At 39.4% G+C, this 17,396-nt stretch overlaps 1 protein-coding gene across 1 annotated transcript in view; it reads right to left on the reverse strand.

Moving 5' to 3' along the window:
• Window positions 1-17,396, reverse strand: part of LOC135073708 (V-type proton ATPase 116 kDa subunit a 1-like) — a 67,474-nt gene that overhangs the window by 21,159 nt on the left and 28,919 nt on the right. The window contains exons 7-15 of the mRNA XM_063967854.1: window positions 16,738-16,950; window positions 14,716-14,866; window positions 13,791-13,930; window positions 8,230-8,466; window positions 5,892-6,004; window positions 5,007-5,155; window positions 4,002-4,138; window positions 2,526-2,612; window positions 180-293 (exon numbers count right to left, since the gene is read on the reverse strand). Coding sequence (XP_063823924.1) covers window positions 180-293; window positions 2,526-2,612; window positions 4,002-4,138; window positions 5,007-5,155; window positions 5,892-6,004; window positions 8,230-8,466; window positions 13,791-13,930; window positions 14,716-14,866; window positions 16,738-16,950 — 1,341 coding nt within the window. The remainder of the gene's footprint in view (window positions 1-179; window positions 294-2,525; window positions 2,613-4,001; window positions 4,139-5,006; window positions 5,156-5,891; window positions 6,005-8,229; window positions 8,467-13,790; window positions 13,931-14,715; window positions 14,867-16,737; window positions 16,951-17,396) is intronic.

A 17,396-nucleotide genomic window follows, 5' to 3' on the forward strand; every position in this document is an offset into this window, starting at 1 on the left:
GGTTCGTGTATGTGCGTCCATAGAACTCTGCAGTTCACTGTGCAGTCGCAGCTTGAAGCCGACCCTGACTGCTTCAAGCGGTCCGTGTATTGCCGGCCTAACTAGTACGCGTGTGTGTCACTCAAAGTGTAACAGCGGAACTCAACGATATAATACTAGAGACGATTCTTATTTCTTACCTGGTGTATGAAGACCTCCGAGATCTCCTCATCGTGGTGCTGCGTGGCGGGCACGGTGGCGCCGCCGGCGGCTCCGTTCTCGGCCGCACCTTCGATCGTCTGGTGGCCCTGGCGCTGTGGGATGTAATAGAATGAGTTACGACTTCTTGGCGGGAATCTGAAGCGTCATGTTAGCGGTTTTGTTTTATCAACCGACTTCGAAAAAGGAGGAGGTTCTCAATTCGACCCGTATGTTTTTTTTTCTATGTTTGTTACGCGATAACTCCGCCAATTATGAACCGATTTGAACAAATCTTTTTTCGGCGTATAGGTAATACCTCAAGGGTGGTCCCATTTAAATTTAATAATAGAAAAAACAACCCCCAAGGGTGGAAAATTGGGGATGAACTTTTTTATACGCAATATCTCCACCGATTATGAACCAATTTGAACGATTATTTTTTGTTGAATAGGTATTATCATTTTTTAGGGTTCCGTACCTCAAAAGGAAAAAACGGAACCCTTATAGGATCACTTTGTTGTCCGTCCGTCCGTCTGTCAAGACCCTTTATCTCAAGAACGCGTGAACGTATCAAGCTGAAATTCACATGAAATACTCAGGTCTATTGTCCCTTTAAGCTGTGAAAATATCAAACTTCTAAGCCAAGCCAATCAAAAGATACAGCCGATTATGTCGATATTTTCAACAAATTTTCGACACTCGCAAAGGAATCAAAACCTACAGGATACTTCCCGTAAACTCAGAATCTTGAAATTTGGCATAAAGCATTGTCATATAATGCAAATATAGGAAAAATTGCGAAAATTACATTTTTTTAGTTATATAATATAATAAAAATATTTTAATAAAATGAAACTTACTACCTTATTTCTCACGAACGAATAAAGGTATCAAATTGAAATTTATACCAAATACCTAGATCTATTGTCCCTTTAAGAAGTAAAAAAATCAAACTTCTAAGTTAACGCGATCAAAAGATACAGCAGTTTATACCGACACCTTAGACGAATTTCCGTCACACGCTAGGGAATCAAAACCTACAAGGTACTTCCTGTGAACTCAGAATCTTGAAATTCGGCACGAAGCAACGTTATATGTATAGTACAGATAAAGGAAAAATTGCGAAAATGATAAATTTGAAGTTATATAAAATTTAAAATATTATTTTTGCTTACATGACATAAAATATTTTTTTAATAATTATAAACTTACTACCTACCCTTTTTCACATGAACGCGTAGAGATATTAAAGTTGAAATTCATATCAAACACTTCTTAAATCTAATTGCCTCTAAACTGTGAGAAATTCTAAATCAACGCAAAAATTCAAAACGCTGAGGTAGGTACCTACCTATAATGCAAATATAGGAAAAATAAATAAATAAAAAATAATCATACCGCATATTTTGAAATTCGCCACTACTCGCAACGGAATCAAGTAAGTAATTTGATTTAATGCGTCATAAATTGTAAACCGCTACGTTTGTACGGCGGAACCCTCGGTGTGCGAGCCCGACTCGCACTTGGCCGGTTTTTTTTTTTAATTTTTAGTTTTTTTTTGTGTTCACGCATTTGAAGTCGGTTTTATTTTTTAAAAAAAGTTAATTATTTCCTCAAATTCGTGTTTGGGCGACTATTAATGTGTAATAATGGTGGATTATTAACCATTGAGTGTTCGTGAACGTGCATGAGTGTGGGCGAGTGAAGCATAACAATGCATCGTGATTCTTCTGGTTCTCTCAAGTTGTCTATAGGTCTTAGTAAAGCGTCACAACTTTACTGAGACTCAAAGGGCGGGAAGGGGTATCATCTATCATCCTTCATCATATCATTACTTGATCTCATCTTTATATACTTGAAAATGGCACAATGCAAGTCGACCTCAACGTGTATTGCCAAAATCATCAAAATAGAGGGTAGTAATAGCACAAAGAAAAGTTTGACAAGTGTCGTTACGAGCGGGAATAAACATGCAAATAAAAACTAGATTGCAGTGGTTGAAATAATCGCAGTAAATCTACGTAATTATTAGTTTCCAAGATGGAAACTTGATTTTGTCAACGGAACTTGGCTTCACTACTAAGCGTGATGATGTTTCTAAGGTAACTTGACTACCTACTAACATTTTTAAGAAATCTCACCAACAACTCATCCATAATTTCAAATTGCCAGGCGTGTAATACAAAACAAGATTACACTTTTGTACAAAGTCAAGGAACTTATAATTCGTCAAAATCGTTTAAAATAAAGCACAAACACAGAAATCGTAGACTGCATCTTACATAACAGGTGCGACTGCAGTCATATACCTGCCTTGTTATAAAAAAATAACAATAATAACTTACGGCACGTTGCTTCTGCTCCTTCATGACGAAGTAGGGTTTACCGAACAACATCACAGGGACGCACAGCAGAGCCACGATCACGAAGAACTGAAACAACACACAAGCTGTACTCACATGTCGCACATTAGAGAATACATTAGTAAATACAGTAACACTTTTAAAGTTATTCGACCCTTAACAGGTGTACTGAAATGAAAAAGATAACATTGTAAGAAATTACGACTAAAACTACACTCGACATCAAATAAATCGCACCTTCTGCGACAAGCACTTTAAAACGTATGCATCCCCACTTCCCACCAATATTGGCACCATTTAAAAACCTAGTTCTAAACTTCATTTCATTAAAGGAAAAGTTTTTACCTCAAAAATGTGTCTTTAGAAGGATCCAGAGTCACTTCTTCAAAAAATAGGTAGTTACGCTTGAGCCCACTTTTATGGCTATAAAACTGTTAAGTTGGGATTAATCGCTATCCATCTGTTAAAGAGGACACGTGAGATCATAATTTGGTTTTATAACCATAAAAATTGGTCTAATTGATCCCAGAGGTGAGCCCAAAGTGAGGTCTCTTTTCAAGTCACATTCATGGTATATGTAAATCATTAATTTAGAAATAATATGTGTTTTTCTTTAAGGATATTTATTGGGCTTTCAAATAACACCAATATTGTTGGGGTACCATGATTCAGTCAGAAGAAAATCTTTAAAGTTCGCGTCGCGGAAGGTGCGGTTTATTTGATGTTGAGTGTATTATGGAACTCTGTTGTTTCAACGTGTAAAAGGAACGAACCCTCAAATTCATACATCCTAAACGGGTAGTGAAACTTGAAAGTTGTAATTTTGCAAGGCCTTCGTTCCGGCGTTTTTTTATGGGATACGTTACGCTTCGTAAAGGGATTCGATTTTCGGAACGATCTAAATGCCACTTGTCTAAGACTCTAGGGCTCGCTAAATCGGAAATAAAGATATTACAGATATTGTGTCGGGTATTGCTGTCGGAGGCAAATAAGAATAAAGGAAAAGTCGCCTGGGATATTTTTTTGGATAAAGGGTGATACGGAGCTAACGCTCGTATTCACAAACATTACTATGAGGTCTCACAGTGCGCGTGGACGCACAGGGTGACACATGAACCAAATACAGAGCTCTATTCAACGCTGTGAGTTGATTTGCTGCTTCACTTAAGCAAGCATCGTTTTACGTGCATAAGTGTATTGTGTGAGCAAGGCAGAACTGACGGCCGATCGGGCAGCAAGGTTCTGGAGTGGAGAGAGTTCAAGGAGGCCGCGTACCGGAAAACGCAGCGTGGGACGTCCACCCACAAGGTGGACCGACGACATAAAGGTAGCAGGAAGGCGCTGGACGCAGGCCGCTACCAATCGATCAACATGGAAAGCATTGGGGGAGGCCTATGTTCAGCAGTGGACGTCCTATGGCTGAGATGATGATGATGAAGTGTACTGTGTAAGCCTCACCTTCTGCAGGCCGATCTGTCCGGCGTACATGGTGTCATTACACACAGGCCGCGGGTTTTCATCCGTCTTGAAAAGCATCATGTTGATGAACGTGATCAGGATCGACGGCGCACAGTACGCGCTCGACCTCACGATCTCTGCACATAGGATTAGTATTGATTAGCAATGAGGGCTATCGTTTTTATACTTAACAGTTGGCACCCCTGGCGATTGACAGGACCTTACTCTACAGTGGCGCCATCTTGATGAGTGCAAATGCGATAGTCCTCCTACCACTTTAGCGCTCACAAGTTGGTGCCACTGTCTTCGCTACTAGCAAGTGACAGGACCTTACTCTACAGTGGCGCTAACTGGTGAGCGCTAAAACGATAGCCCTCATTGTCACGATTTTATGCAAAAACACTTTGTGTCAAGTGTTTGTCCGGGACTTCTCATTTAAAAAATATACTCTCGTCTCTTTCGAGCGAACGTAAATGCTTATGAAAGCTAGCTATACTCAAATTTGAAACAAAATTTTATAAAAAAAATCACTTGGAAGATTGAGACAATAATAAGTAAATATTGTAATTTATCAAGATCATACATTTCGCCTTCGATTTTTAACGATTTAAAAGAAGTATCTCTAAGGCGATTATCACACTGCACCGCGGTCCGCGTGGCGACATATAACGAATCCTAAAATCGGTTTCGTTTATCAGCTCGTGGTTGTTGCTCTATTCCGAATGAAAGTTAAGTTTATGGTTCTCCCAGAGAAAGGATAAGCGATAATAAAACCCCAAGGCCCAGTTTTTTTATACGCAGTTAAAATAACTAATAGTCAAATTTGACAGATGTCAAATGACGAGTGGTTAAATAAAAGAAAAAAATGTTTTTCGAACAATGGTTAGCTGACTTTTAGTACATTTTTAACTATCAGTTTACATTTTGTTAATATTTAACCATGAGTAGCAAAATTTAACAATTAGTTATATTAACCATGAATCAAAAAACTGGGCCTAAGTTTACCTGGATCCTGGCTGCCGAAGTGCGGCGGCGTGGAGCCGTAGGACACCCACTTGATGAACATAAGCAGCACCATGTAGAAGAACAACAGCGTCAGGAACATGATCTGCGGGATGAACTCCACGTAGATGCTGATGCGACGCTTGAAGTAGCTGAGGAATAATTCAAGTTTAACGACGATGAAAAAGAAAGCATTCATTTGGCACACAATATTTAAACTAAAGCCTGGTCCGTGAGCACGTAGAATTTTGTCCAATGACCCCAAGCTACCCATCCTTATCGCTCGCGCGTAATTATATTGATGTCGCGACTGTGCGACGGGCGGCCGCAGTGAGTGTGCGAGTGCGACATCAACATAATTACGCGCGAGCGATAAGGATGGGTAGCTTGGGGTCATTGGACAAAATTCTACGTGCTCACAGACCAGGCTTTAGCTAACCCCATGAACCATAGGAAAATCAGAGGGTCGTGCTCTAAATATCCGGGTTGTGAGACCAAACTAGAACTACCAAGATCAATAAAACTAAAATGCCTTTTAGAATTTTTAAACTCCTCTACACGTCACAATTATTTTTTTTTATATTTATGTCAACCAACTAGCGGAGTCAACTACCCAATGGTGCCGGGATTTGGTCGGGTCCAAAAACGCGTGTTCGGTTCCCGCTGAACCGCTAGACTATTGTTGTTAAACTCGTAGCTCAAGCACATTTAACTTACAACATGAGGTTACCGGAACGACCTAATAAAGGTAACAGGAAGGTGCTGGAATCAGGCCGCTACCAACCGGGCAATGTAGAAGTCATTGGGATTGGCCTATGTTCAGCAGTGAACGTCCTGTGGCTGAAATGATGATGATAAAAAATACGAAGTAAGTAAAAGAATACTCACATGTGGTTCCAGAGCGACATGCAGACACCGAACAGCATGTGGAAGACGCCGATGATGATGGAGATTTTCATCTTGTACGCGTTCATGAAGATGATTTTGTTGGCCTCGGCCAGCTGTACCACAAACACATTGGGTTATTTAAATTTTCATTATTTATACAGGTTGACTTTTAAATCGTTGGCATCCTTTTAAACATAGACTCTACTGATAGTACATTCCCTGAATATGAGACATGATGTGCTGTTAACTGTGCAATCGTTTTAAACTCTTTTTAAGAGCACACTAATACAAATAAATAGTAAAATTAAGACAAAAAAACTCATTGGATTTGTCTCATATTCAGGGAATGTACTATGTATCATGAGTAGTCTTAGTTTAAAAGGATGCCAACGATTTCAATGTCACCTTGTTGAAACTAGCATTATTTTTCATCGAATCAATTTTAATCTGCCATGATTATAATATGCCAATGAAGAATGTTCACTAATTTTGTTTTTTAGCTTTCTGTAATCTCTGTTAAAAATAAAAAATACACGTGAAAGAATTATTTCGATACGTCAATTAGTTTCCAAGATATTGAATTTTAAAAGTGCGGGCGGCGGCCGGCTCGCCATTTTATGCGCGTGACGTCAACTGACGTCATATTACAGTGACTGGCTCATATTTGTATGGGTGGAATCTTGCAAGCTGAATTAAGACCCACTTCCAGGCAACCGATTAAGCTGAAATTTCGCAAACACATGTGATTTGGATGACCATGCAATATTATGATGACATGGAGCTGATCTGATGATGGAGCTGGAAGGTGGCCATAGGAACTCTATAATAAAACGACTTAAATGCATCGAGTTTGGGCTCGTTCGTTTTGTATTGATGAGTACTTTAATTCTATATAGTAATCGGGGTCTAATGATGGAGCTGGAAGGTAATTCGCAATAAAACGACACAATCGCATCAAGTTTGGGTTTGGTTCAATTTTAATTTCTGTGATGGGTCTGGGTGTTAATATGTATAATAAGTTTGTATTTACAAAAAAAAAATATTTAAGTATGTTTATATCCGTTTTCTAGTGAGCGGACGCTGTGAATGTACGTCACACGGGGTCACGTGACCGTCGGCGGGACTCAATATTTAAGCGAACTTTGAATGCCTATAAAATCATAACTACTGGGTATTTTTGAATGAAATAAAAACTAATGTATTTGTAAATGTAAAAGCTTAACTGTAACATAGGTTTCAAGTGATTTTGCATACCTAGTAACATTCTCAATTATTTATAAAGTTATGTAAATCGGCCCAGATTGACTAAATCTATGATGACATCACATGTCACTGCCAATCTATCAAACTCATGTCATCTCAATATATCTCTACGTCAAATAGTGCATTTTTTATTTGTAACTTTTCGAAGATATTTTTTTTATTGTGGTTTAAGCATGCGATCAGTCATTAAAAACTATAAGCAGATGAGGTGGATTCTGTTCGACGTTTAGAGCACTGCTCCCAGCGGAGACAAGCCTTTCTTTTTTCTTAATTTCAGGTTTGTTTTCAGACTAATTGTCGAAGATATCCCGCCGCTTCTTAAACCGCCGTATGGTTTCTGGGATAATGAGCTACCCTGCCAACTGGTTCGGGTGTTTTGACAGTCTTAGCTTGTAGTTGTTCCGTGGGTGTCCATCTCTTGCTTCACCATAGGCACGTTCAATAACTCGTGCAGCTCTGTTGTTCTTATAAACCATGGTTTTTCGAAGATATAAAGAAGATTTAAAATCAATCAATGATCTAATAATATGCCACGGTATTTAATTAGTGCAAATCAATTTGTAAACCTTTAATAGGCAGTGAAAATACAGTTGTAACTTGTAACAATTTGACTTTTTTTTATGCATAACAAAGCAGGTATTTGACCACAATCGCACCTGATGTTAAGTGGAATGCAGTCTAGGATGGTACATATCTGCCCTGTAAGTGCCTATTCACTCTCGCCTTGAAAAGGCCCGGAGTATAGTCTTCGGGAAAGACAGCAGCAGGCAGCGAATTCCAGTCCCAAGCGTTTTGCATTATTTATTTATTTATTTATTTGAACACCAACAAGGTTACATTGAGGCTTCACAAAAGTAACTATAAAAAATGACACTTATTATAAGAGTTATCGAAACGCTTAGTGCGAGCAGGTGAAATGTCAACAATATAGGGATGCATGGTACGCTAACTTGCGTCTGGTTCCCCGATGATGGAAGGGGGCTGGTGGAATTAGTTCGTGTAATTCTTTCGCACATTCTTTGATGTAGCCTGTAGAAAAGCTATAGGGATGCTTATAGCCATAAAATGATCTTACCTGCCAAACGGGGTCAATTCCGAACGGATACGGAGTCTGCAAGTAGTCCATCGAGTCAGGGTTGAGTTGCAGCAACTTGTTGGACTGCATCGTCGTGAGATTGTAGTTGGTGCGCCACGACGAGCCGAAAATGTTCAGACTCTTGGAGAATATGTCGTTGTATATCAGGCCGGTGTACATCGAAAATAAGCCCATGAGCAGGATGATGTAGCGACCGCCGAAGAATATGTTCCAGATCTGTAGAGAAAGGACATCATCCACGTTTCATATATTTTTGGTCCAAAATCAAAAGTGTTGGCCAATAAAAAAAAAGTGCTGTATTCTGACAGAATACGTCCGCCTTAGCATTTGTTACTATGGCACCAAAGCTGTAGCACCACACTGTGCGTCGAGTATTTGAAATCTAAAATTCATCGACGATTCATACATTTTTTGTTCAAAATCAAAAATGTCGGCCAATAAAAAAAAAGTGCTGTATTCTGACAGAATACGTCCGCCTTAGCATTTGTTACTATGACACCAAAGCTGTAGCACCACTGTGCGTCGTAGTATTTGAGATCAAAGTCAGTCGTTTCATATATTTTTAGAACTCAAATACTACGATGCATAGTGGTGCTACAGCTTTGGTGCCATAGTAATAAATGCTAAGGCGGACGTATTCTATCGGAATACAGCACTTTTATTTTTTGGCCGGCACTTTTGATTTTGGACCAAAATGGATGATGTCCTTATTTTGATTTCAAACCTTGTTTACTCAATAATTTATTGCATCCATTAAATGTTACAAAAAGTGATATTTAACATTCCACCTTTGCACCATTGTAAATGTTATGTCTTAAAAAAAGGTAGTCACAGGTTTTGCGTATAGTACACATTGACACATTAAAGATGAAATAAAAAATATGACACACAGGAGTAGGCAGGTTATTTATATAAATTAATAAATTGATTGCAAGGATGTAATGATTTCATAACATGTGATGTATACTGTTTATGACATAGGAGGAAGGAATAAAAATCTAATAAATTAGTTTATACCTTTAGGTAAATGTATTTTCCAATAAATATTGCATTTATTGATAAGACAAAAATGTTTAACCATCATTGCATACCTTTTTTGATAAAAAAACAGGTAGGCAAAGTGATCTGGGCAGTGAAATCATCCCTTAAGAAAATGTGCGTTGAATCTGCCTTGTACACGTGATCTTATATCGTACTTTCCGCCCGCGGCTTCGCCCGCGTGGTATTTTGTCTGTCACAGAAAAACTTTATCGCGCGCGTCCCTGTTTCAAAAAACGGGATAAAAACTTTCCTATGTCCTTTCCCGGGACTCAAACTATCTCTATGCCAAATTTCATCAAAATCGCTTCAGTGGTTTAGGCGTGAAAGCGTGACAGACACATAGACAGATAGAGTTACTTTCGCATTTATAATATTAGTTATAGATTCTGTTCTGCCAGGCCTGGCTCACTCCGCGCGGTACATCCGATAATTACCTACAGCGAAGCGCCCCGCCGGCGGGTATTATATCAGTCGAGTGTCACGCGCGCGCCCGTCAGGACCGCTGGCGTACGTTGTAGTACCTAATTCTATGATCGAAGTATTATTTAAAAATGGACATAAAGAGAAAGAAATATTATTGTGCGGCGTTCGGGTGTTTAAATTCGAAAAGAAATCTACCGGATTTATCTTTTTTCTCGCTTCCCAAAGATGCTGAAAGGTATGTTGGCCATGTAGGTAATCAATAATTCTTAGGATAGTATAGGAACCTAACCTACCATGACTATTGCTCAGAATGCGTTCGTTCGTTTCAGCCAAAAATGACGTCCACTGCTGGACAAAGGCCTCTCCCAAGGTTTTCCATAATGAATGCGTTTTCCATAGTGAAACTTACCTACATACGTACCTCATTACAAATAATTAGATTAAATATTTTTTTACTAGACACTACTAGACAGCAACCCTAACAGCGTAAGAAGAGTTCAGAGGCACGCGATAGAAAGAGACAAAACTTGTAGGTGAATAAAATTGTAGGTACGTAGTGCTGTGCGAGCTGAATTCCACTGTATCGCGTCGCAGCAAGACTCGCATTTATTTAAATCGTCTTGCGGAGTAATCCTTCTGTACCTGTACTATTACTTATTCTGTGGTTCTGCCTAGGGTTTCTGCTCGAGCTTTCTCGAACTCGAGAAATTTGGCTTCATTCGAGACGAGAAAAAAATTACCGGAGCTCGAGAATTTTCGAGTTTCGATTTTGAAGCTTTAATATTCTTGAAAGCCTATTTTCTTAGGCCAAAGTAAGTTTTTAATTATTTAATAGGTCAACGTTGCTTTTAGACTGGCCTAGTCTTTCCTTCTTTTAACCGATTTGATTTGCAAGTAATGATCTCAATCGAAACTAAGTAATAATGTTCACCAACGAGTATTAGTCCAGTAGAATTAGCTTTTAAATCGGAAATAATTCCTACAAAAGATTTTATTGTTTTAATGGCTTCATTGGTTGCCCATTAAGACTCTCCTAAGTTTTCGACTTCGACGGAGTTATGCTTAAGTGGTGGGGGCCCCCGAAAGAGGCATTTTTTCGGTTTTCCGGTTATACCGCGTAAAGGACTTACCCTATCAAAAAGTGGTCTTCATGACGGTTGAAGGGCACTTAATCCTGCATTGAATAAGACCAAATTCATATGTTTTGGACAAACCATTCTCGCGCTAATGTTCGGCAAAGTAGAAAATATACGTATAATTAATGACCCTCTCCACGTCCAATGGTTTGTTACCCACAGGCTTCCAAGTCCTGAAAAGGGCCACCTCAACCAGTGTAACCCTATCAAGGCTTACGAGCTTGATGCGCCTATCCTTGTTCGTCCCAGCCGTTCCTTATCTGCGGTTGCTGCACCTCTTCTTGGCACTCACCTGAACGACTCTGTGTTACCTACTGTGGCTGCCCCTCTTCCTTGTATCCTCCTGCATGACTACGTTGCCTAGCCGTATGCCTGGTCTAAGGTTCGACGCCAAAAATCAACAACAACAAGTTCATATTAAAACGCTGAAGAGTTTTTTGTTTGTTTGTTTGAACGCGCTAATCTTAAGAATTACTAGTTTGATTGAAATCATTATTTTTGTGTTGAATAGCTCATACATTGAGGAAGGCTATAGGATATATACAATCACTCTACGACTAATAGAGGCGAAGCAGTAAAGAAAAATGTTGCAAGCACGGAAAATAGTATTTAAACTATTTTCACGCGTACAAAGTTGATTTTGTGGCGTCGAACCTTGGACCAGGCATATAGCTAAGCAATGCAATCGTACAGGAGGGTACAAGGAAGAGAGGCAGCCACATTAGGTAACACAGAGTCGTTCAGGAGAGTGTCAGGAAGAGGTGCAGCAACCGCAGTTAAGGAACGGCTGGGACGAACAAGGATAAGCGAATCAAACTCGTGAGCCTTGTTAGGGTTACACTGATTAAGGCGACCCTTTACAAGGCTTGGAAGCATGTGGGTAACAAGCCATTGGACGTGGAGAGGGTCATTAATTATACGTATATTTTCTACTTTGCCGAACTTTAGCGCGAGAACGGTTTGTCCAAAACATATGAATTTGGTCTTATTCAATGCAGGATTAAGTGCCCTGTAACTGTCATGAAGACCACTTTTCGATAGGGTAAGTCCTTTACGCGGTATAACCGGAAAACCGAAAAAACGCCGCTTTCGGGGGCCCCCACCACTTAAGCACAACTCCGTCGAAGTCGAAAACTTAGGAGAGTCTTAATGGGCAACCAATGAAGCCATTAAAGCAAAAAAATCTTTTGTAGGAATTATTTCCGATTTAATCAATTTTTGTGTTTAATTCTACTGGCCTATATGCTATATTTATTATGTATGTTTAACTCTGACTGATTTAAAGACTGAAAAATTTGTTAACTAGACAGTTACCTTACCTAACAGACGTTAGGTTAGGTACTCGTGCCTCCTCGTAAAGTTTATTCAAGTCCATAATTGTAAGAAATTTAAAAATTTATTAAAAGTTTTTATTGTTCATAAAAAAACTATTTATCGTAATTTTATTTATATGTCGGCGCCGGACAAAGATGCTGCAAATTATTATTGATGATTAACCCTTAACTGGTATCGTGGGGGCCGCGCGGCCCCCACGCATGACGTTTTCTTTGATTTCTAAGAAGCTACGCATCTTGGGCAGCCAAAATTTTTGGTATTCTCATTTCGGCGCTACTCGCGTCTGGTGCAGGCGTTTCAGCAATGCATAATTCACCAGGACGAAGATATGCACGTGTTGGGGTCCATGCGGCCCCCACAATACCAGTTACGTTAGTTTTTTTTTCATAGCAATTTTTATTTGTTTTTTGTTTTTTTGCAGTATTGATGGCTTATTAGTGATAAAGCAATAGAAGATACCTAGAACGAAGTTTTTGATTCCAAATTAGTGATTAGTAGCATGCCAGAAGAAGGATATAGTGATAATAAAATTATAGGTCATTGTGAAGACCCAATTACCAATATTCGGTCGATAATGAGGATATTGATTCTAATTTTCTAGTTTTTTCTTCAGAGAGTGAACATGAAGATGTTGTAGGACCTAGTCAATCCAGCTGCTATAAAAAAATAAATAAAAGTGGTCTGAAAATCCACCAGTACCTGCTAATGTTTGTCAACATAATATTTATGTTTTTATTTTTATAAAATTCTTATTATTTTTATTATACATTACATTAAAACCTTATTTATTATTAAGTTCACATTATTATGGATTAATTAAAATAATAATATTTTTGGTTGTAACTTTCTAAACGTAGGTTTCATAGATATTTGTAACATTAAAAAAAAATTACGTAAAAAGTTGTTACTATTTATGTAATGTCTTGAAGTAATAATGTAAGAAGATTTAATACAATAAAAACTAAATGATTACATAGAAAAAGCCTATCATATATGATATGATATATATCATTTATGAGCATTTATTCAAGTATACCTATAAGGTAAAACATGCTTGCTAGAAGCAAACATAGTATGGGGGCCGCGCGGCCCCCACGATACCAGTTACGTATGTCCAATTTACGATACCAGTTAATGGTTAATAGTAGCAATCTTAATATTATGTTATCTGTATAAATCTGTAGAGCGGAAGGTTTGTGATTCCTAAACGTAACACCCGACTGATGCGCAGAAAAAGATAACTGTCAATCAGTTGTGTCATGTCAAGTGTGAGCAGGCGGCTGCGAGGTTATCTTTGAAAGCGTGTTGAGTTTGGTGGAACGTTAAATTGTAGGAAAAGTGATTGTCAACCATCCAAGATATTATCTCCTTGCCCGTTAACCCACGCCTATGGAGATTCCACCCCTAGAGTTCCTTCTGATAGAGACCCAGTGCCTTTATATATTATTTATAAAAAACCTGTGTTTTTATTAAATTTCAACCGATGTCAGTAGTTTTCATTAAAAGACTCGAGACCCTAGAAAACTCGAGACTTTGGCCTCGAGAATTCTCGAAACTCGAGAAAAAAAGTAGGTCGAGAAATCAGAAACCCTAGTTCTGCCTCACCTCGCTGTCGATCTTCTTGGCCTGCAGCGGCTTCTCCTTGTAGCACATCCAGAAGCCGAAGATGGCCATGAGCGCGCCGTGGCCCAGGTCGCCGAACATGACCGCGAATAGGAACGGGAACGTTATGATCGTGTACGGCGCTGGAAGGAGACAATATTTTATTTCTCTAGAAAAGCATCTTACATCAGCACAAATACGATGCTAATGTTTAGCTAAGCTAAAGCCTGGTCTGTGAGCACGTAGAATTTTGTCCAATGACCCCAAGCTACCCATCCTTATCGCTCGCGCGTAATTATGTTGCTGTCGCGCTCGCACACTCACTGCGGGCGCCCGTCGCACAGTCGCGATTCATTGGACAAAATTCTACGTGCTCACAGACCAGACTATAGGTGTGTCGTCTTCCGAAGTAAACACAGTGAAAAAGACTACAAATTCGATGACCAGAATTTGTGGTTGTGGCGTGAATCGTGGTTCGTTACTTGTCTTGTACTTGGGTCTTATAAAAGAAGACTCAAGGTCACATTCAACAAAAGGTCAAAGGGCGTTGTAGCGTACTATGCTCGGAGCTTCTCTGCATGATCAAATCAGAAATCGGCAGAAAGGTTCTCAAGTGGCAACCACGGACCAGAAGGCGAAGTGTAAGCAGGCCTCCCTTGGTGAACCGATTATTTAGTGAAGGTCGCGGGAAGCACATGAATACGGCAGCGCAGAGCCGGTTGTTGTGGAAATCTTTGATTGAGGAAGGCCTTCGTCCAGTAGTAGACGTTCTTCGGTTGAATCGAGGACAGTACAAACGAAAGCACGTCAATCAAAGCACAGTTGGTTCTTTTGTGTTTGTAATAGGTGCCATTTTCCAAAAATTTATAGTCTGATTTTGATTTGCTGTCGGCAGGACATGGTTTTCTTGTCAGGTGTTCAGACTCACCAGGGTTGACCTCCCGGTAGGTCGCGACTCCGTAGGCGTAGATGAGGTTCTGGAAGGCCGACGTGAACTTGTTGGTGCGGTTGTACGTGGGCGGGTCTTCCGCCGTCTCCATGCGGTTCAGGATCGGCGGCACCGAGCTGCCGCTGCGCTCCTGTGCGAATAAACAAAGAAAAGCGTTCATTTAATAACTAAATACCAAATAACATATTAAATCCGGCATCAAGTCTGCCACAGTGCATTGTCTGTTGTATGTGTGCTAAAAGTTTAAATAAATAAAAAAATAAAATAAATTGGTAAACGAAATGTAGTCAAATTTATAAAGTTAGGTCGGCACCGAAATTGTCTGCGCGCAGTGTGGGATCGTAAAGCATGGAGAGCGAAATATAACACATTTTGAGATTTTTTCAACTACATAATTTTGCATGATATGCAGCTTGACAGTTCACAATTAACAGCTCGTTTTTTGGTATATTTATTTTTCTATACTTACTTGTAGTGTAAAACGACCAATAAAATAATAAATAAGAGTGCCCTTTGTAAAATACGTACCTGCACAGACTTGTATAGGTCCAGTCACTAATTGAAATCTTTTAGTTCAATGTTTTACGCAAGATAATAATAGGTAAATGTCTGCATCGTTAACTTAGTAATCTAAGGACAGATTATGCAAAATACATAATAAACGGGAACAACTAAGAACATACTAACATTATGTCATAGAATAATTTTAACAAATTATACCTGCACTTAAATATATTTCGCTATATTGAATATAGTACCGCGATATTCAATCATAATAGTGGAATATATTACCGGTATAAAGCTTAATATTATTTATAGTAAGCATAAATTATAACATGAAAGAGCAAACGAATATACTTTTTATAAATAGGTATATTTTGGCACTAGAATTAAGAGTATTTCTATACAAAAACAAATAAAGAAACTCTTTAAACATTTGGTCTTATTTCAAAAATAGTTTCTCTAGCTCGAACGGAAATCGAGCACATATCAATTGATCGATTGGTTTCTCACGTTGGTCTACTTGTGTTTATACTGGAGTGTTGGTTGAGGCGTGAGGAATGAAAACATGACAGTAACAAAGCTAATGTTTGGGTTAATGATTGTCCATCGGACTTCTGGGAATATTAAATGAATAGACATTACTGGAATCTGGTCACTTTAATGACTCGTCGGTGTTGAGTTTTCAACGCCGGAGTAAAATTGACGGTGGTAAAAGCAAGTGGTCCAATTGACCAAAATGTTTGGGGACCGGACAAAACGATTTCAGAATAACATTTTGTAGCTTTATTTAGGCACTGCACATCCACCCAAAATCCACGAGGAACCAAGCAAGGGGTCCAATTGACCAAAAAGTTTGGGCTGTATCATTGGCGGCCGCCAATTTATTTTTTGCAGGGACATTACCGTTGCGGTGGGTGGATCGTAACTCCGATTAGATAGCTTCGGGTCTATCTGTCACTGTCTCTCATACTGGCATCTCGTATGCGAACATTCGGCACTTGGGATAACACAGAAGCGACAATAGCCGAACGGTGAAAGGGTCGGACTGGCTGACTCGAGATCCGAGGAACGAGGGTTCGAACCAAGACACCGCTGGACAGTTACACAAACAAATTTAGCATTAATTTAGCACGAGGGGTTAACGGGACTATTAGCAGAGTAAATACTAATGAGTAGGTCATCTTCATAGAAACGCACCGAGCGTGGAAAAAAGGCTTTTAGGAAACTAGTTTGCTAACTTCGGTTTCCTTAACGGCCGAAGGGATGTGAGCGTGCCAATATACATATGCGGCGCGCACGCACACACTGACAAAATTCGGCGCAACCACGACGGCTCCCCGCTAATCCACGCTAAATTTTGTCAGTGTGTGCGTGAGCGCCGCATACGTATTGGCGCGCTCACATACAAACCGCGCTCGGTTTCTAGATGACCTACTCATTTGTATTTACTCTGCTATCAGTTTTTTTTTCAATACAAATTAGAAAAAAACAACTCACCGTTCCTCTTCGCAGAGCCAGCTGAATGGTCTCCAAATCCAGCGCCGGCACCCAGCACTCGGCGATGAGACACTTCTGCGTGACGTCCAGGTTGAACAGATTGAGCGTGTGGTATATGGCCTTGATCTTGCGCACCTTCACGAACCAGTTTTTGATGTTCTTGGCCGCGGCCACCAACACGCGGTGCCGGTGGTCTTGGGTCTGTCCTAACACCTGGTGGTGGAAGATTGGTGGCATTAGATATTATGGTTATAGAAAGAACAACAGCACTTTATTATAGCTTTCCTTTCGATCAATTTCTATTGATAATCTTCTGATTATGAATTTATGATGCATCTCAATCAAATATTTTAAAACTTAAAAGTCGATTGCCACAGGTGGGAATTAATAACCATGATCAATGCTTTCGGGCGATTATTCTGACCACCGAGTTACGGAGATATTATAAGGATTTTAGATTGACAGGAAAGTTATCTATCTGAAGTGATCTATTTCTTTAAATTATTAGCCAATTTTTCTTATACGTCGCGAGGTATTCTCAGAATACTCTGAACCTATCTATAGCTCTAGCTGGCCTATGTCGGCAACTAAAATCAGTCGTTGCATACTAAATTCTGGGCAATCTACAATATTCATTAAATTCATACATAAATTGCATT

The sequence above is a fragment of the Ostrinia nubilalis genome, chromosome 8, assembly GCF_963855985.1.
Source record: "Ostrinia nubilalis chromosome 8, ilOstNubi1.1, whole genome shotgun sequence".
Lineage (NCBI taxonomy): Eukaryota > Metazoa > Arthropoda > Insecta > Lepidoptera > Crambidae > Ostrinia > Ostrinia nubilalis.